This window comes from Carassius auratus, chromosome 27, assembly GCF_003368295.1.
Source record: "Carassius auratus strain Wakin chromosome 27, ASM336829v1, whole genome shotgun sequence".
Lineage (NCBI taxonomy): Eukaryota > Metazoa > Chordata > Actinopteri > Cypriniformes > Cyprinidae > Carassius > Carassius auratus.
The window spans coordinates 12,844,010-12,865,611 of NC_039269.1; the positions used below are offsets into that span (position 1 = coordinate 12,844,010).

At 36.9% G+C, this 21,602-nt stretch overlaps 1 protein-coding gene across 1 annotated transcript; it reads left to right on the plus strand.

The window, feature by feature from the left end:
- The first annotated feature begins 1,489 nt into the window (after positions 1–1,489).
- Positions 1,490–21,517, plus strand: LOC113045540 (potassium voltage-gated channel subfamily B member 2-like). Its single transcript, XM_026205955.1, has 3 exons — positions 1,490–2,128; positions 4,082–4,748; positions 17,813–21,517. The coding sequence occupies exons 2-3, from the start codon at positions 4,173–4,175 to the stop codon at positions 19,736–19,738; spliced, it is 2,502 nt and encodes an 833-aa protein (XP_026061740.1). The 5' UTR covers positions 1,490–2,128; positions 4,082–4,172; the 3' UTR covers positions 19,739–21,517.
- Positions 21,518–21,602: the final 85 nt, after the last annotated feature.

Below are 21,602 nucleotides of genomic sequence, written 5' to 3' on the forward strand. Positions count from 1 at the left end.
TATTTCAGAGCCTCATCGATGTGAGAGCTTTGGGTCAAACTTCACCACCTCATGGGGCTCTACTGTTACAAATGCAGTAGGTTTGTCTCTCTAGTTTGTAACAATCAACACTAAAGATATTATGGTTTATGCATCTTTTTTATAGCATTGTTGCATTACTGATGTACGGTTTGAGAGAGGGAGGGACTGCGACCTCAGACCAGCGACCATCTGCCTGAAAGTTCTGTTCCAGTGGCATTAGTGGCACAATGTAGAAAGCATTAAACTGTTTCTGGTCTCTAATAGCATTGTCGTTTGAGGCAAAAGAATATACATATGTATTTTTTTATAATTTTTTTTATCTAATATATTTGATTAAAAAGTTACCCAGTTAGACTTCAAAAATAAACACCAAATTGAAAAAGAACCTCAATATTACACTTTAAGTGGCCTGATTTATTTTTTAAGAAAGAAGAAGGGACAAAAGACTGTAAAAATATATTATTTTAGATCTAACCATAAAATGTAACCAAAAACCAAAAAAGAAAAAACACGTGCATGATAACAAAAATAATACGAAAAAAAAAATTAAGTAAAATATAATCATTAATGATTTGCTATGCAGGGACTCCTGGAAATGTATTTTTTTCTGTTTTTGTTTTTATTATACTTATAATAAAGGTAACTACAAGGTGGCTTTAAGAGTTTGTTCACTTATAACAGAAATGTAAAAAACCCTGTTTTTTATTGCATTTTACAGCACAAGACATCCTGATTTTAAACCACTGATTTATATAAATCTTTTATAGATCAATGTTAAAACATGTATAATAATAATATCTTTTTTCGTCATGCTAAGATAACTGTAGTGTACCAATAACAGGTAGAGAAGTAAAAACTGTAGCATTTATACAATATTTTTTCTGTATTTACAAAGTCATTAACTTTGAAATTGAAACACATTGCACATTTTGAATTTTATTTTAGCATGACACTTGAAATACATTCTTCTCTCTTAGCATGACCTCTCAAAACTTTGCACTTGACCTTCAGTAGCTGTGAGTGTTTGGCTTGCAGGTCTAAAAACATATCCTCTGTATTTTTAATGAATTTGCTGTTATTAGGAGTTTCAATAGGTCCACAAGAAGGAGGAGGTAGAAGGAGAGAGTCTCTCTGTTGACATGGGCACGGGTATGAATCCCAAAGGAACAATTGTCCCACTGAGTTAAAGATACCCAGAAGAATGCTGACATGAAGCAATGCGTATGTATGTAGTGCAGGGAGTAAAGGGGTGAGAAATTGCAGAGATAAAGAAGGATCATATCCCCATCCAGTGGCCAATTGAAATACAACACTTTCCCCCATTGAGTCTTATTATTACAACTAATGATCATAATAGAGGTATTGTGTGTAACTCATTTAAAGTTCTCCAGAGAGGAGTTTGATTTTGCCATCTCTTAGTTTTTAGATCAGTGTCAAAGTGTCTTTTACAAGTCCCTAGCTATCTAAATCTTATAATCTTTCCAATGAAGTGATCCCTGATTAGGCTCTATAGGGCAATCTTAAATATCATCTTAAATGGCACGGAACTGATATCAGGTTCCTTGATATGTTCTATATTAACCCTTTTCCAAATGTGGATCATCGTGTTCCATTGTGTCATGTCCCCACCTCGTTTGAACTGGCTATGAGAGAGCTAGAGATCAGTGACACTGACTTCTGTATGGGACGGAGGGATCTGATGCTGCTGCTATCCTCGGTGATGTATAGCTCAATCCAATTAGGCTTCACCTCCGGACTCACTGTGATGCAGCGCGCGGCGCGAACGCTCGTGCTCAGTCGCTGCTCCGCCGAGCGCTGCGTTTGACTGTCTTTACGCGCGCCGCTTTCCACTTTTTCAACACACTATCATGGCTTCGTGGCGAGAATAATCAACAGTTTTGAGGTTTGGTCCAACTTCGTCTTTGTGCTTAATTCGCGCGAGTTGTTTGTGAGATTTGGTCCATACAGAATGAAGAGGAACGACTGCCCCCTCAGAATGGGTACCACTGACGCCTCACTTCCCTGAATTGATGGAGGGTGCAATAAGAGGCTAATTGACTTCTTTTTGGTTGTAGAGGTAAAGGAACAAGAGGTGAACGGTGGGAAGGTAAGGTTTCGCATCTTTCATTCGCTTTAAACGCTTTAAATAGTTGTGCGTAAGATTGCACTGTTTTCTTCAGGCACAGTAAACTCCACAGACAGGCATCCATGCCAGAGCACTACGGTTCTGCTGCTCTCAGCGTGTCCCAGCTATTTAGACTTCACTCTCACAAATAAAGGCTCCTGACAGAAAAAAAAATTGCTTTGCTGCTTGATGTAATTAGTTTTACAAAAACTTCGACCTCGACTTTTGTTTTACGCCAAAAGTGGTTCATGGTTATCTAATAAGAACCTTGGTGTAGAAGAGTGTTTGATCAGCTGTCCTGAGACAGGTGCACTGGAAAGTACAGCCTCTACCTTCCTGATTTAAGGATTAGTCTGTTATGAACGTTCCTGAACAGCTTGACATGCAAAGTTTGTGAGGGGGAGACTCAAATTTGACGCGAAGGCTGAATAGTTTCTTAATATTTAATTAGTGATGTCATTTTTATTTTTTTTAGCTGTGTAACAAACTTGTCTCTCCACAATATTTTTGTGTTTCTCTTGACTATCTAGTGCACCGTAACATGGTTGAAATTAAGAGTTTATAGAGTGAGTTTGGTAATATCAGGGCACAACAATTTAACCTTGTGGGGATAAAGCATAAAGCTGCGGATATATTATGGCAGGGTGTTAATGCCATGCTAACTAGGGGGCATTATAGTTTTGATACATCGCAGTGCTGCAGCATTATGAAATGTTGGCCTATATAGTTTCCTCTCTGGTTGGGAGTTTTAAATAGCCGGCTGTTACGAAGTCTTTTAAGAGCAGGAAATAGAAGCCCGCTAAATAGTCCTGCCGGGATTTATCATCAAGACATTCTTAAATACTCAATCGCATTACCTTCTGTCCTCAGAGCCAAAAGTAGCCTACTTGACATCCAATGCTACACAAGAACATTTCAATTGTCGTTGAATTGTCATTGTTGAATTTACATGTTAAAGTAATAATAATAAATACCATGTTTCTTGGATTTTTTTTTTTTTTTGGGGGGGGGGGGGGGGGGGGGGATTGTAAATTTGCAAACAAATAAAAACAAATATATTAGCTACACATTAACCTCTTAACTGACTGACGATGTCATGGTCATGTCAAGCGGAATAATAATAATAACAATATAAGGATATTTTCGAGATTTGTATTAATTTTTTATCTTTTTTTTTTTTTTTGGTCATCGTCTCGTTTTTACAAATATCATCACACATTCTTGAATATCAAGACGCTTTCTTAATGTTACTCCAAAACATGCCTCCACATAAAAATGTCAGATTATGCTATTTAAAAATTAAAGTAAAATGTAAAAAAACTTAATGACCTTGACACACACAGTTTTTCTTGTCACATGACAACAAAATGGCCTCCTACATGTAGTTATGCTATACATACGTTTAATTATTGGATAAAACATATTCAGATATTATAATATTTTAAAACAAAGTTATTCCAGGACTTACTTTTAGTCTTAAATAAACTCTGGACAGTTACACAACCTAGACATATTATAACACTTTTTATTCTAAGCTGAGAACATGTTTACACCGTATTCTGCATGATTTCATTGACCCCATTACAGCAGAACTACTGAAGTCCTGGGCCCTTGTTAAGATTCCTCCTTTCATAATCCTCTACTTTCTAAAAACTGGGTGCTTTGGAGACTTGATTTAGCCTTCAAAGTTTGTTGCTTCATTAATTTTTGGAGCATAAAATAGGGTCATTATAGTGTTGGAGTTCTGAATGCATTGAATTCCATAAAATTTAATTTTTACTGTATTAATGGCTTTATTTAAAACTCTTTTTTTCTAATCACATGCCTGTGCTTTATCACAAACATTATTATTTATTATTTATTTATTATTATTTTTTTATTATTATTATTTTTCTGTTACATAATAAGATGTCTTGAAATGTCTGTGATTTTCAGGTGCAACCATGGAGGGCCTTGTCTGAGGTGGATTCATCATAGTACTCCTAACTGACATCTGAATCAGCATCACATCTGAGTAGTAGCAGTCATGACTGAGAGGGCAAACTTCGGAGCTCAGAGGGTCTCACGGCCACAGGGCTCACTCCCGCCAGAACCTATCGACATTATCCGGACAAAAGCCAGATCCAGAAGAGTCCGGATCAATGTGGGAGGGCTGGTCCATGAGGTGCTATGGAGAACCCTGGACCGACTGCCACGAACCCGTCTGGGGAAACTCAGAGACTGCAATACCCATGAAACCTTAATGGAGATCTGTGACGACTACAGTCTTAATGATAATGAGTATTTCTTTGACAGGCACCCAGGTGCCTTTTCCTCCATTTTAAACTTTTACCGGACTGGCAAGCTACACATGATGGAAGAGATGTGCGCTCTGTCCTTTGGTCAGGAGCTTGACTACTGGGGGATCGATGAGATCTATCTGGAGTCGTGTTGCCAGGCACGGTACCATCAGAAGAAAGAGCAGATGAATGAAGAGCTGCGGAGAGAGGCTGAAACTCTCAGGGAGAAGGAAGGAGATCAGGTGGAAACGGGCTGCTGTCCAGATAAAAGGCAGAAGCTCTGGGATTTGCTGGAGAAACCCAGCTCTTCTGTAGCAGCCAAGGTAGGGCCAGCACGTGGCCTGCACATACACAGTACAAAATATCAGCCTGTATCCACACTAATTTATCTAGTTATCAGCCAGAATAATTATTAATTTATGATATTTTCACTTAGGATGCTCCATTTGAGCATCTAAGAGAACATTAGATCAACAAACTAGCACTTGAAAAACTAGCACTGAAAAAAATGCTGAAGAGAGTTAGCCCAAATATTCAGTTTGAAATGAATTATTAATTTGTCTTTCAATGACTAGGGTAAAATTCAAGGGTAAAGTTTGGACTGCAAAATTCTGAGAGTGATGCCAGCAGGGATATGATGAAATATGAAACCCAAAGATGAATTTATAAATACACACAACTCATATGCATTTCCCCGGCTGTCATGATTGACATATTAGCCAAGGCTATTATGCCACAAAAGAAGAGGCATATTTTTTTGTGGTGTATAGCTTGCTAGAGGGAAGATTTATGCTCCTGCATGTCAGTGTGAAACTATTTTGGCTGTATTTTTCATCAGAGATGTTGGCTATTGCTCTTTATTTTACCGATGTGATGAGATGCTGCACGGATGAATGATATGCGCATGTGTAACTCAATTAAGAATGATTAAGAATGAGTCAGTAAAACAAAAACACTGTCATGGTCTGTTAAAGTTAAAGACGGTGCTTTAAATATCTCTCATTGTGGATTTAAGTAAGTTTTGATTAATTATGTTTTCTCACATATTAGTAGATCGTCCCGGTAGAAAGTTGTTGAGAATATTAAAATGCTTTTTCACAGCTGCTCAGTAGCTTTGTCTCCACTCACAGCCCAGTCCCAATACACAGATCGCTTACTTCCCAGAATAAAGACAGGGGAAGCAGTCAGAAGAGCCATTAGTGAAATGCTTTAATGTACAGGACTTTTTTTTCTTGCCCTTTGGCTCTCAAGAAAAGAGGCTTTCCAAGGGGTAAAAAAAAACAGAAATGAAATAAGCTGACAAATATATTTGATAAAACTGACTAGAATCCTAAACAAAATTGCATTTTGTGCCATAATAATACATAATAGTAACAATGTTAGCATTTTAATTATGATGACTAACATTCTCATTAAGTTGATCAATCATATGTAAAATGATTATAGATTATATTTAAAGTTTTTTAAATATTTTTTATGTTTTAAAATATATTAAATCACATTATACTTTTATTCCATACATTTAATTTACAACATTTGAAGCAGAACACTGAACTCAAAGTGTATTTACAAGTAAAGGCTGATGCTGTAGGTCTTAAAAAGAAGGTTGAAATTAAGGGAAATTGACAAAACTCTAAGTGAACTCTAAGCATCAAATTAAACTTTATCCACATGTTTTCTTGGGCACATTTGTTTAACAACTGATACCTGACCAGAAAGGACGAGGTATATCATCATCTCACTCTGATTTACATTGGCATTATGTGTGGTCACTGGTAGTGGGACTGGGCAGGTGGAGTTGCACATACTCCTCTCAGAGAGGAAGATGTAGGTTGAGTCCCTGCCACTATGATTTGTTGCCAGTCAGTCATTTGAGTGAGTCAGCACAAACACACTGCGTCCATTCAGCCTACACCTATCGGCTATAATGTCTGCTCTGACAGGCCAGAAGCAGCTGTGTATTGCCGAAATCACCTTCAGCATAGTTCAGTTTGTCATATCACCATTGTTCACTGAAAGAATTGGTTTGAGATGAAAAAAAATAATTTGCAGGATTGAAACAACCCTATTTAGAAGGTATGGTATGCATATGCTAACAATATATGGTAGTATATTAAATAACAAAGCATTTCTCTTCAGTAAACTGCACTTTACTGTAGCTCTGAATTTTTGAATGCTTGGGTCTGGGTTTTAGGGAGGACAAATCAAACCCCTTTACATTGCAGGGGTCCAGTCATAATTAATGGCATGTGAGCTGCAAGATTAATGGGAAATAGTTCCTAACCTTGATCTTCACCTTCATTTCTGTGCGCTCAGTGGTTTAGTTATTGGACACTGCCTTTTGAGCAGGACGTGACTGGTGAGCTACAGAGGAGGTATTTCCCAATGCATGTTGATGCATATTGCAGCAGAATATTACCAGTAATGCCCAGTTCAAGGAAATGTATTTTTAGTTTTAAAAATGTCAATATATGGTTTCAGATATCAAAATACATTACGAAATGTACTTCGTGAGGTAAGAAAATACATCCAGTTGAAATGTGTGATTCTTAAGTGTCAATTTTTTTCGAAATTGAGATTTATACATCATCTGAAAGCTGAATAAATAAGCTTTCCATTGACGTATGTGTATTAGGATAGGGCAATATTTGGCCGAGATACAACTATTTGAAAATCTGGAATCTGAAGTTGAAAAAAAAAAATCTAAATACTGAAAAAATCCCCTTTAAAGTTGTCCAAATTAATTCTTAACGATGCATATTACTAATCGAAAATTAAGTTTTGAAATATTTTTACGGTAGGAAATTTACAAAATATCTTCATGGAACATGATCTTTACTTAATATCCTAATGATTGTTGCTGTAAAAGAAAAATAGATCATTTTGACACATATAGTGTTTTTTTTGGCTATTGCTAAAAATATACCTCAGTGATTTAAGAATGGTTTTGTGGTCCTGGGTCACAATATATGTTTGGGATAAATGCAAATGCAATTATTAAATATATTTTGGACAAACCTTTCGTTTTATTTTTTAGAATTATTGACAAAAATGAAGAAAATTGAGTAACTAAACCTAAAAACTAAATTTATGTAATTAGTTTGAACTATATTACCAATAAACTTTGAAATTTTAATATAGAGATTTTTGCTTAATTGTTTAGGATGGACTTCTTAGCCGTTACATGCTCTGCTGAGCTCATTAAATTATTTAATAAAATGACAATGTGTTTATCCTTTCAAGGACTATCAAATAAGCTGTTAAGATTTCTATCAAGCTATAAAAGGGATAAGATAAAGTGATAAAGTGAAGATAAAGTGAACAGTGGCTAGTTTAGCGGTCAGCACATACCGCTCTCTGTGAGGCAATGGAGACTTAATCTCCTTTGGTGATTTACCTAGTCTGCTCCTACAAATAGACTGAGGGCCCTGGCTTGTCTGGCTTATGGCTACAGTGTTTAATGTGGTCACGTGTTTAGCCAGAGCAGTTAATCAATTAGTGAAGGCAGTTTTTCACCCTGCGGAAGTTATTAAGAGCAGCAGGGGACGTTGACTTTTCCGCGCTCTTTCAAAATGCCAAGTCAAGAATTGTGAAACACCTGGGTAGATGAACTTATTTTAATAAGCATTTTAACCAGCCATTTTCTTGTCTTACATAAATTGTTTTACCATCTCTATGGTTTGATGTGCTGGCTGAGGAGTGAGCTATCTAGTGGATTTAGTTTTTTTCTTCTTGTTTAACGGTTCCATTTCCCATTTACTCTGCATATCTCAGAGGACTTGTGTGGTGTGAGTCCTCTCAAAAGGTCAGAGGACTCTAACCCTTTCCATCACATGGCCAGGCCGGGCTCCTTTTAAGAGCTTGTCTGTCACATCACCTCCATTGGTTTTGTAAACCTCCTGAGCCTTTAGTAAGCAATGCAAAGAGACATCATACGGTATAACAATGGATGAGGGTATTAGTACCTCGGGAAATGATACTGGATGAATTTGCACTTTCATGTGCCTCTCATATTAGATGTTTTGATCATTTCAGTTGGTAGTCAAGCTATTATTTTCTAGCCTTGGCTAAAAATAAAGAAACAAACAAACAAAAATGTATTTCCTTACTACCAAGAATCTTATACAGAATTTTTACTAGTGTAAAATGTAGTGCCTTAGATCAGCCTTTTACAAAGGAAATATGTCTTTTTATTTTTATTTTATATTCCAACAAAGAAAGTGAGTTATACTGTGGTGCGTCTCTCTTCTGAGTGACTATTTTATGACTAAGATTAGTTAATTTAACATAACATGCTTTTAATATTTTTTTATAAAGCAGTAAAAATAATACATGACAAATAACTAAAAGGCATACATATTTATTTGTTTTTCATATGAATTGCAATTTAAAAAATAAATCTCAAATATATTTTTACGTAAAATTTGTATAGCATTTTTATGAATCTTGGAAAGAACTGTACTTGATATTGTGAGACATCCTATCAGATATCTTTATCTGTAAAGAGGTGTTCACTGCAGATTGTTTTGATGGGATCACTGTTCCTCTGAAATGTCTGTGGTGTGAATAATTTATGTGTATTTACAGTAACTGATCGGGACATGATACTTTGCTCTCAGCTCTGTGGACAGAGTGGAAATTCTCTGTGCCAAGCACTTGAATGGGGAAGGGGGAGAAAGGGAAGAATAAGGAAAAGCTATTTGTCTGTGGTGGTTTTGTTACTAAATAAAGAAGCCTGGGTTCTGGCTGAGACTCTGGGTGCAAGGAGATACCCGGTGAATTCCCCTCTCAGTAGGGTGGCCATATGTGCCGTTCATATGGGACACATCCTTGACAGACTTTTTATATTGCTTAAAACATTCAAAGTAGTTAACAATAACATGCAGGTATTTTAGATAATCGACCAATCGTTGCGCGTGAGACAGTGAGATCTAAAGGGAATGATCTAAGTGATATAAAATACGCACACGTGTTTGTTTGTTCATTCGACTTGAAGCATTGCTGTGCAATGTACTTATAGAGTGAAGATGGTAAATTGATCTCCTTTTATGATTATTATAGAGTAAGAACTATTTTCATATGCATAATATGATTTAAAGAGACAGATGAATGTTTAAAGGGATAGTTCACCCAAAAAGGAAAATTATGTCATTAATAACTCACCTTCATGTTGTTCCAAACCCGTGAGAACTCTGTTTATCTTTGGAACACAGTTTAAGATATTTTAGATTTAGTCTGAGAGCTCTCAGTCCCTCCATTAAAAGTGTGTGTACGTCTACTGTCTATGTCCAGAAAGGTAAGAAAAACATCATCAAAGTAGTCCATGTGACATCAGAGGGTCAGTCTGAATATTTTGAAGCATCGAAAATACATTTTGGTCCAAAAAGAGCAAAATGTTTCTGAACATGGACAGTATACTGTACACACAGCTTCAATGGAGGGACTGAGAGCTCTCAGGCTAAATCTAAAATATCTTAAACTGTGTTCCAAAGATAAACAGAGGTCTCTATCCCTTTAATGTGGCATGTAACTCTATATACTTTTGATTTAATATAATTATATCTCAAGCATATGTGACCCTGGACCACAAAACCAGTCATAAGAGTCTGTAAGTCATTAAACTTTCCATTGGTTTGTTAGGATTGGACAATATTTGGCTGAGATACAACAATCAGAAAATCTGGAATCTGAGGGTGCAAAAAACAAAACCACAAAATATTGAGAAAATCACCTTTAAAGTTGTCCAAATGAAGTTCTTGGAAACACACATTACTGATCTTTGCAATTTTTTTTAAATTGATTTTTTTTTTTTACATTTACAAAATATCTCAAAGGAACATGATCTTTACTTAATACCCTAATGATTTTGGCATAAAAGAAAAATCAATAATTTTGACCCTTACAATGTATTTTTGGTTATTGCTACAAATATACCCCAGCGACTTAAGAGATTTTCTGGTCCAGGGTCACATATGTTAATGGTTTCAATTACATTTATATTAATACTGTTTTTCAAAACAATTGAACACTTCATTTAAAAAAAAAAAAAAAACACTATTTTTTAACTATATAGTAAGCCTATATGTTCATATATTTTGACTAAATCTGTAAAGAAATGGCAGAACATTTTTCTGGTTCAGTTATTAAATCCATGTGAGAGTTTAGACAAAGGTTAAAACTATGAAATTCAAAGCTGAGATATCCTTAAATGAGAATAGACATCTCTGAATTGAAAGTAATTGTCCCGTTATGTAATCCAGTGCTTTGAAAAGATAGGGCTGAGCTTGTGACCCAAAGGGAGCAAAGTACTGTACATAGGCTCATCGTGGGCGTTGAACAGTGGAACAAGTCCTTTAGCCTTTCTGCCGACTCAGAGAAGTTTCCATCCCTCACAATGTCACACAGTTATGTGGTTAAGCCTGAGAAACCTAAAGGGATTTTCTTTAATCGGAGTAATGAACAAACAAAATAGCTACAGTTCCACCTTTGATTCAACTCTGATGGATAAAAGCCCAAGTTATAGACATGATCTGATCCTATAATTGAAGCTTCATTGAGGGTTAAAGCCAATTATTAATGTAGCGCGCTATGTATATCAGTAGTGTATCTAGCATTTTTGCAGCATGTATGACCTTGTCATGTTCAATTCTAATAATCAAATGACTTGAAATTACTTCATTTTTGTATGAATTTCATTACAGCAATAACATTTTTAATGCTTTCCTTATCTTTGCTCCTTAAAGTCACTGCATACATGGAAATGTTCAAATGCATATATACAAAAAAGGTTTGTGCTACACACAGATTAACTTTAGATATTTAATAGTTTGAGTTTAACAATTGGAAAACTTTTAAAGGGTGTCTCAAAGACGGTTATTAACTTTGGTGTAACAAAGCTCCTTTTCCAATGTCAGAGGTGCACAAGATTATGAATCTGCCAGACAGTCTCAGTTTAAGCCATGAAAGCATTGCCAACAAAATGATGTTTTTACATGAAAAAACTGGAAGCTACTTGACAAAATCATTTCATTCAGTCAATAGAAGAATATTACATTTTATATCAGAATAGTCAATGGAAATATTAAGAGTATAAATCAAAGCTAGAGTTATTAAATTGCTGGATGTTTAACAAATATTATCAGTTGAGAAATACAGTGATATTTTTGAAGAAATTATATTTCTGTGAAAGCTTAGTTATGAAGGACTGATGCTTTTAAGGGGAATGTACGCATGGAAGATTTCCTCCTGTCTTTTCATATTATAATCTATATTGACCTTTGGGTCAGTGATGAAGTAACTGGATTTGTTTTTCATTGTTATGTGTCTCAGAACTCAGTTTAGGTCATTAAGGTGTAATATATACGCACAAACATAATAGATATCAAGTAATATATACATAAATGCACACACATACACATTTTTTGTATATTTACATTTTAACATTTAAGACAGCCAGGTTTTGTATAAGCAGATTAGATCTCATGCTGTTGTGTTAATGATGCTCTTTCTTAAACAATCTGTGTGCTATTCATACAGTGTGACAACAAAATTCATGCTATTAGCTCCACCTACCCAACCCACGAGAGCTAAAACCCTGCCACGGGCAGGAGCACTGCCAGTCTTGTAGGATAAGACTTAAAGTTTTACCCTCTGAGTTCATCCTCACCTTGAACCTAGTTGTGATTTCCATTCTGTGAAATGCTTTTTGGGGAACAAATGTTGGACAAATTCTCCTAGATCTACTATGAGAGCAGATATCTTAGTGTTAAAAATAGCCAGTTGCAGTTGGACAGACTGAACAGCAGGCTGTACACTGTGTTTAAGTAGAGGTTGCCTGCCTACCCCACTTGTGCTGCTGAATATTTTGCATGCGAGTAAGTGGTAGGCTGAGGGCTAGCTTGTAAATCACAAGCAGTCATCAGAGCCATATTACTGACTAATCACTATAATCACGACCCCCTGCTTCCTCCCACCCCCGTGCATGCAAAGACACTGTCAAACACAGAGCAGTCATCTTACTATCTTGTAGCTCAGCTGATTTCATGCGTGATGGAACCTCTATTTGTTTTGCATGTTCACAGACACTCCATTGCGCATTATAGAGGAGCTGGATAGTGTGTCTCTTACTCAGCAAAAGCTACTTGATAAATGTGGAAGTTAAGCCCCAAATTAACCTATCCTATAAAAAACACAATCAAACAGATCTCATGACACTCCTTTATAAATAACCCTTCAGTATCGATCAAGACATTCTTGGGTTTCCAGACAGAGTTTCTTCTTCCTCTTATGGCTATAATGATAACAGTGCTCTCCAGAAATAATTTAACCTTCACTTCCTCTCAGGAAGAGAGGCGTCTTCTGGGACACTTTGAGTTTTACACTGCCTTCAGTTGAAACATCAAATGATGACTGAAATTATCTCAATCCTAGTTTGTTTTAATTTCATTTTTTCCTCCCTTTTGACAGTAAGGTGTTTCTCAAATAGTTAAACGGAGAGAAAACAGCCCTATCAAGCAATAGATGCCAGGATTGTTTGTGCAAACAACACACCCTACTCTAAGGGAAGAGCTGAAAGCTTGCCCTGTTGTAATTGTTTCTGAGAGAACACATTACTGAGTCATTCGAGCCTCCAACCAAGGTTTGTAGATAAAAGAAGATGGATTTAACACTTTAACTCCTGAATCACAGGCCTTTTGCGGGATTAGTGGTTTGTACAGTAGAGTGAAGGAGCTGTCCATGGTGCTGCTCTGAAACATGAATCAGCATTACCAAATATTCATTAGTTCTTTCCAGAAAAAAAATTCTCATTCACATATATATATATTTTTTTCTTCTTTTTCTTCTCCCATTTTTTATTTCGTAGAAATATATTTCATGTTCTTGATATCCTGGTTTTCCACTTTTTTCAATACAGGTAAATCCACCTCACCCTGAAGATTAAAAGGCAAATCCTCATGTTCAGCTAGATTGCTTTCAGTAAACAGTATTTCCATAGAGATATTATTTGTGATTATTTTCAGATCTTTTTTTAATTATTATTTGGCCAAAGTCACCATAAAATTCAGATGTTCCAAGGACCAAAGCAGCTTAACTCCACATTATAGTAGATTCCTAAACCAGACTCAAATTTAATTTCACACATCCTTTACATCATGTACATTGTTAGTCTCTTGGAATTGTATGCATTCGATATGAGAAACTGCAACTCCATGAAAGGGGATAAAATATAATGTAATATTATACACTGTAGACAAATATGTATTGATTTATGTGTTTATTATATGGTTTCAGTGCAATTCTTGATTCTGGTCTATAGTACCATCTACTGGTCAGATGAAATGCAGTGTTTCAAAATTATCTGCTCATCTGAGTAAATGAAATTCGCTCTACTTTCATGTCTCTTTTATCACTCCATATACATTCAATCTCTCATTTCAGACAAATGCAACTGTTTCGCAGTTAAATTGTAGAGAAAATTACTTAAGTATTAATATAAGTGTAATATTTTATTGCAGTGTTTATCTTTCACAATCTTTCATATCCACATACACTGATAAAAATAGAAAAAAAAATTCACTCAGTAAATCATTTTTGTAAATTTACGAATTACAAAAAAAGGGCAAAGAACACATTAAATTAAACAGTACATTTTGAAGTAGATGAACTAAAATACTATTTTCTTGCAAAATACACTTTTTACATATTTTACAGATTTATTTATTTGTCAAGTAGCAATCCTTTCATGTCTGTTTACTTTAAGATAATATTGGTTCCAATAAACCTTTGTACAATTTTGACAATACTTTTATTTATTTTAATCAATGACACAAAAACATTATTAACAACATTAGCTGCCAGAAAAAAAGACTTTATTTTTATTTTTAATTTTTTATACTTTTCATTAAATTTCAAAATGTCATTCTGAAAATAGAAAAATAACATGCAAATGCTTCTGAATGCCACAGACTCAAAAAACATCAACGCATTTCTTCCTTTATGAAACGCATTAAACTAATGTAAAAAAAAGCCTTTGTGACATCAGCAAGGTAGTACCCTTTCTCTAAGATGGAATTAAATTAGGGTTAGGTGACTTGAAGGATCTCTTGGTGCGTCCTGTGCTTCCCTATGCACATAACCCCTGGCCCAATGCCAGAAATCTCCCTGTGTTGAGATCACTGCCCATGTAATCACGTTTATACAGATCCACAGATGAGGACAGTTAACTAATCCTCATGCCTTTCTCCTTCAGTACTTATCGCTCCTGTCTCTCCTGTGTTAAGAGCAAATACAGCCTTACTGCATGTGTCAGCAGAGGCATGTATGATGTACCTTGATATAAATGTTTTTTCCCAGAACCTCAGTGAAACTGATTAATGAACTGACCACAGTGACACATAAGGCTGGGAATTCATGTCCTTCAAACTTAAAGTTATCATAAAGTCAGAACACTGCTCTGATTTTAGTTCCATTCCATCAGCTGGTAAAGGTCTGACACAGCTCATAATAGCAGGGTCACTGTGATATTTTTTTATGTTAATATAACAGGCAGCTCTTTTGATGATAGCATGTGTGTGTATGTGTGTGTGTGTCGGGCGCGGTGAGTTTTTGCGGTATCTTATATTTTTAAGGCATGTTTAATGTTACAGAGTCAGTGAGCGTTAGGGGCAGAGAGGATGTTATTCATGTTATGTTGTTGGTGTGATGTTATGAGGACGCTGCTAATAAAGTTGCATAAGAATACACAGTGGATTCATGTTTATTACTATATTTAATATATACCACAGTTTTTATGCCAGTCGTATCATTTTATTTTGTTGTATTTATCCGTCACACCTTAAAGCCCGGTCCGTGAAAATATTGTCTGACATTAAACCGGTCCTTGGCGCTAAAAAGGTTGGGGACCGCTGGTATATATAACATGTCATGTAGAGTTACCTCAGTGACCCTCTCCCCAGGGATTAAAATCAGCTCTTTTTTACTCTTATCTTCGTTGATAGGTCAACCTCTGACTGGACTTTAGGTCTCTTGGTCACAGCCAGGCTCTACTCAACCCTACCTGGCAGAGACAATCACTGCGTCATGCGATGGCAATTACAGGCTCCCTGAGAGCTATTCAGAGTCCTTTCCTTATACTTCTACTGCATTAAACAATGTCAGACACCTTTAGCGGCAAACATGTGCGTTCATTTGTGCCTTCCTGTTGACTCCGACATATGTTTAGCCTGGCTCATTGATGAAACAAGCAAAGTAACACTGTTTAGATGCTTAAGACTTTGCCTTTTTATAGGTTTTCCTTGCACTGCATCATTGAAGCCCTCACCAAGACCCTTGAATTAGCCTTGAAAAAGCATCCATTGTAATGCAATGTTGCTGTTGCAATCACAACATCGTGACATTTTTCACTCTTTCTTAAGAACATATGGACCTTGCGAGGGTGTTCACATTGTCGTTTGTGTGGGAGGACATTTCAGGATAATTGTAATAGGATTGAGTTTCTATCTATAGTAAGGATATAGAAAGGTTAGGAGCAGTTACTCAGTCTTTCCCCTCCCCCCACAAGGGAAGAATCAACCAGTAATCTCTTTAGTTTTCCTTAAACATTGTAACAAGAATCATTCTAGTATAGAATATTATGCTGGCAGATTGTGTCACAATGCTTATTGTGTGAAAGTAGTGAAAACCTCCATTCCTTCGTGCATTGATATTGTTAGGAGAGTTGATTCATTTAGATTGGGCGTAGTATGACTTGATATTTGTCTGTGGTGTGATTAATTCTGGTGTAATATCATGAAGTTGATCATGAACATTTTGAAGTGTGTTATGAAATTCCTTTCATAATGGAATTTACGCCACCCACAATGACAGGACCGTGTCAAGGTCAGCTGTTTTATTCTCCACCCAGGATCATTATTAATCCCCTCTTAATGCAGTTCCAGTGAATGAGTAACAGTTTCTCCATTTGTTGCTCACTGTCTTTTGTAGAACCTTATAGTTTGTTACTTCTTTGATGACAGTATAATTTAGAAGGGCATAATGGCAGTACAATAGTCTAAATTAGTTCCCTAAAACCCAAAAACTTAAATATGTGAATTATAAATATGTATATGCAAATATGTATAGTATTTAGGCAATGAAAACCATAGTGGCATCACGAAAACCATTTCATATCACTGAAGGATTTCTGAAGAAGCCTAAAATTGATACAGCAATTATAAAGGCTCAATATATAAACATCTATTGATCAATATCCATTTAAAAAAAAATAAGAAACCCATGTAGTACCTTTTCCAAAAGTATGATTAATACATTTATAGATAGAGACGTGTTGTCCCAAAATTTCTGCAGAAATAGGTTCAGACTTCACCCTTGGCATTCAAAGATTGACACTGTCATTTCAAAAGTTTTGCATTGTTAATGCTTGGTTTTTATGAGAATGTGATGTTTCCTCTACTTGGAATGCAGCAAACAGGGAAATTGATTTGATGAAATGCAATAGAATAGCCAGACAAGTAACTCAGTCTGATCAGGGTTATTTGATTACCTTGCAAGAAGATTTAGAGAACCTCACGAGACAACCTCCATATTCTAACAAAGTAGCTGATCAATAAGTGCTTGTCAAAGCCATTTGTGAATTGATGTGCAGTAGAATGAGAGAACAGATGAAGCAGATCACATTATCCTAATAAGGATGAGGGCAAAGTCTCTTTCGCTCTCTCACTTTGTTTGCTCTTAGTTCCATTAGCCTTTGCTTTATTATTATTATTATTATTATTATTATTATTATATATTCCAAGAAATGTCACAATTTCTTTAAACTTGAATATCTGTAAAGGCCCATTCACACCAAGGACGATAACTATAAAGATAACGATATACACTAGTTCTAAAAATCATTCTTAATATTAAAGACTAGCAGAGTCTACACCACAACTATAACGATAAAAGCACAGAGAAACGATATCATTGGAAACACTTTCAGAACGATTTTTTTTCTGATGAACGATAACATTGACAGGCAATCAGAACCAGTCCTGCTGTTATGAGCTTGAGAATTTAAAGCGGCAGACACACATGCGCTTAGAATAAACAGACAATATTGTTCGCTGGTGTGGACACTAATATCATTATCTTTATAGTTATAGTTATCGTTGTGAACGGGCCTTAACACTATTTTTACAATTTTGAAACTACCTTTAGTCTATTTTGATTTCAAATGAAGTGCCTAAACTGACGTCAACTTAAGTAGCACTTTATATTTTGATATGAGGATTTACATATATTCTGAATGAGTATACAGTTGTCACAATTAGATGGACACTTCGGAGTTTGTAAATGGAGTAAATTATTGTACATCACTAAATGCTTTCCTCTTTTTGTTTTGTTGCAGATTCTGGCCATAATATCAATTCTGTTCATCATCCTTTCAACCATTGCACTGTCACTGAACACCCTGCCTGAGTTACAAGTGATTGATGAATTTGGCCAATCCAACGACAACCCCAACCTGGCCCACGTTGAAGCCATTTGTATCGCCTGGTTCACTATGGAGTACCTTCTCCGCTTTTTGTCTTCTCCCAACAAGTGGAAGTTTTTCAAAGGGCCACTCAATGTCATTGATCTGCTGGCTATCCTTCCTTATTATGTCACAATATTCCTCACAGAATCCAACAAGAGTGTCCTCCAGTTCCAGAATGTGCGCAGGGTAGTTCAGATCTTCCGGATCATGAGAATCCTGAGAATTCTGAAACTCGCGAGACACTCGACTGGTCTCCAGTCTCTTGGGTTCACGCTGAGAAGAAGCTATAATGAACTCGGACTGCTGATATTGTTTTTAGCCATGGGCATCATGATCTTCTCCAGTCTGGTGTTCTTTGCTGAGAAAGATGAAGATGCTACGAAATTCACCAGTATTCCCGCTTCATTCTGGTGGGCAACAATTACTATGACAACTGTAGGTTATGGAGATATCTATCCCCAAACCCTTCTGGGAAAAATAGTGGGGGGTCTCTGTTGCATTGCTGGGGTGTTAGTGATTGCTCTGCCCATTCCCATTATTGTGAACAACTTTTCTGAGTTCTACAAAGAACAGAAACGACAAGAAAAGGCTATCAAACGAAGAGAAGCGCTTGAGAGGGCCAAGAGGAATGGGAGCATTGTGTCGATGAACTTGAAAGATGCCTTCGCTCGCAATATGGAACTATTGGATGTCGTGATAGAAAAGAATGAGGACAAGGGCACAGACAATCATCTTTCACCCAGTCGCTGGAACTATCAGAAGAACCCAAACTCTGATTCAGGTTCCAAAGGGTTCGATGCAAAATATCAAGAAATAGGTCAGCTGGCTTCTCCTGAACGATTATTCAAACCTACTTCAAGCCCTCAACGTCTGAATGCAAAATCCCTCGAGCAAATGTACAACCAGATGACGGCCACCTCATCCATGAGCAGCAGCGGACCTTCGGCTTCCAAAGCGAGCACTATCGTAAAAGAAGAAGAGATGGAGATGAAGGTAGTGCAGTGCGAACCACGGCACAAAGAGAGACCCATCACTGAGATAAGAAGCCTGTCCAGCGTTGACAGTTTTGCCAGCTGTGCCACAGACATCAGTGAGGTAGAGAGAAGCGCGCTACTGCCAAATTACACAGGAGCACAGACAAGGCATCCACGCGCTCCTCCACCGCTCGACCTCAGCCAGATCACCTCCCTGGAGAAACGGGCTCCCGAGAAAGCAAAGCAGCCCACGATCATCAAAGAGGGCCTCTACGAGTTTGTTCAATGCAAGTCAGGCGGCAGCACCATGTCGCAGGGCGAAGAGAACCAAAGCTTTGATCCGAGCGGTGAAAACGTAAGGAGCCCTCCACGAGGAAACCAAGTCAAAGTCAAGGGACTCAAAGTGAACTTCACTGAATCTGTAGACGAGGGGGTTTCCAACTTGCACTTGGTCGTGACGGATGACGCGGCCACACTGACACCAAAGCTACCGGTATCCGATCCAATACTGCTGTTGGGTTCTCCTCGGCACAGTCCCAGATCCCCAGGGAAAGGCTTTGAAGAGGACGGAGCCACAAGCTCTCCTGGGTTCAGTCTGTCATCTTCGGATACCCAAAGAGAGAGAAACCACATCGATAGAGTTGCCGTTACTCCCACCTCGCCTAAAAGTGCACAAAACTGTGCTTCTGCCACGGTTGGGGCCATTGCTGCAGAAGACAACATTCAAAGTGGACAAAAGGTGGACAACCACCTCCTTTCACCTGATATTCTCAAGTCTTCGGGGGAGGGAGGTCGCTCACCACCGTGTGAAACTAGCATGTGATGCGATGGGTTGCATTGACATGTTCACGTTCACAGAAGGAATGCATCAAAGTATGTGGACAGAAAGAGGCATACTGATGTAGTGAAGGGGATTTTCTGTTGTCTTTCTTTGACACTATCGGACTGCATAGCCGCAGAGATTTACTTTATGATCCTGAGAGAGAAGGTCTGCTCTCAACGTCAAAGAGCTTACTGATATTCATACAGAGGGATGACATTAAAAAACAAATAATACTCTTAATTATTCTATCATTATTTTGTAACAGTACAACCCTCCATGTGAAGGATAAGTTAGCTGAATCATATAAATTTCAAATCATTGGCTGATTCAGACAACTGTGATAATATCCCACAAATCGTTCTTTGTAATTTACAGCCCACTGAGCAGATGTTGTGCGCACACATTTTTTAAGACTAACCACTGTAACATTTTTGCTGGGTTTGTTTAATAGTTCTGACCAAAGCGCTACCGGTGTAAATTGATTTAGCTTTAAATAACATTTTTGACCAAAATATGCCTTCATTTGATATTATTCCTCAGTGGACATATATATGAAGCAACACAAAGTGTTCAGTTCTCTCTGCAAATGTGGATCAAATCAAATTCCGTTTTTTCTTTTACCATCCCTTTTATCAAAATATAACACGTCAGTATACTAAATATTCTGATATCTATATGAGCATGTCTGTTTCAGCGAAACACAGGTTCAAGTGTTTCCATTAGCATCACTTTAAAGTTGAGCCATAGTCTACTTAGAAATACATACATTCTTGAAATAAATAGTTTAGCATGGTTACTGGGGTGGCGACTCCACATCAGCGAATCTGAGAAACTGTATGGAAAGATCAGTTTTTAAAATGCCTTTATTTCAGAATCAGCCGAGGGAAACCCATGACGGCCATAGTAAATCAACTATGCCCTCTGCTGGATGAAGGAAACGGCACTTTATTTCTACGAGACGTCAGCTTGACTGGATGGGAATATTGTACATTAAAGAATGTCATTTTAACGTTCCTCCAGAGGTGCATCACACTTTCCCCAGAAACAAGGTCATTGGATATCAACAGCTCAATGCAGAACCTTGAGCGTATGATTTGTATATTAACTGTACATTCGAGACATAATCAGCTGCATCCATTTAGTGTAGAAACACAGATACACAAGTTATGATGTCAATCGTACTTAGGTGATTTTTAAAACAAAACTAAGCAGGAACACAAGCCCTGCTTTAAGTATTAAAATCGGTGCCTTTTCATAAACAGTCATTTATGAGAAGGCGTTAAGATCTTTGGATTGGTTCAGACAAGTATGTACAGAAAGTCCTAATTTTTTATAGAGTAAAATATGCAAGTATAATTGAGTTCTCAGGTTTTTTTATGTAATCTTGAAAGCCCTAATTTTTCTGTATGTGAAAATGGTTGTTTGCTGTTTTCAAATCAAAAGGTGATGGAACAGAACACTGGACATAACTAAAGCGCTGCATGATCATCTACTTGCACAAGCTTCGAGCAGATTTATCTTTAATACAACTTGACTACTGTATATACGTTCCAATTTCATTTCTGAATTATTTTTTTCATTAACTTTGGATCCTAGTTGATATATCAATGTGATGTTTAGTTGTTCATCTTTTCTTTGACGTAGCGACTGCATTGTTCCAGATACATAGAATGACCATTAAACAAAATAAATGTTTGTACAGGACACTATGAGCACATTCTTTACAGTCAGTAGACCTCCAACCTCATCCTTACATGGTTTAAAGGTGAGATGCTTCATTAGCTGTGAGGGCTCACAGATGTAGCATCTTTTTTAATGCGGCTGAGACACATGCTTTACAGTATATAATATTAGCAGACGAAAG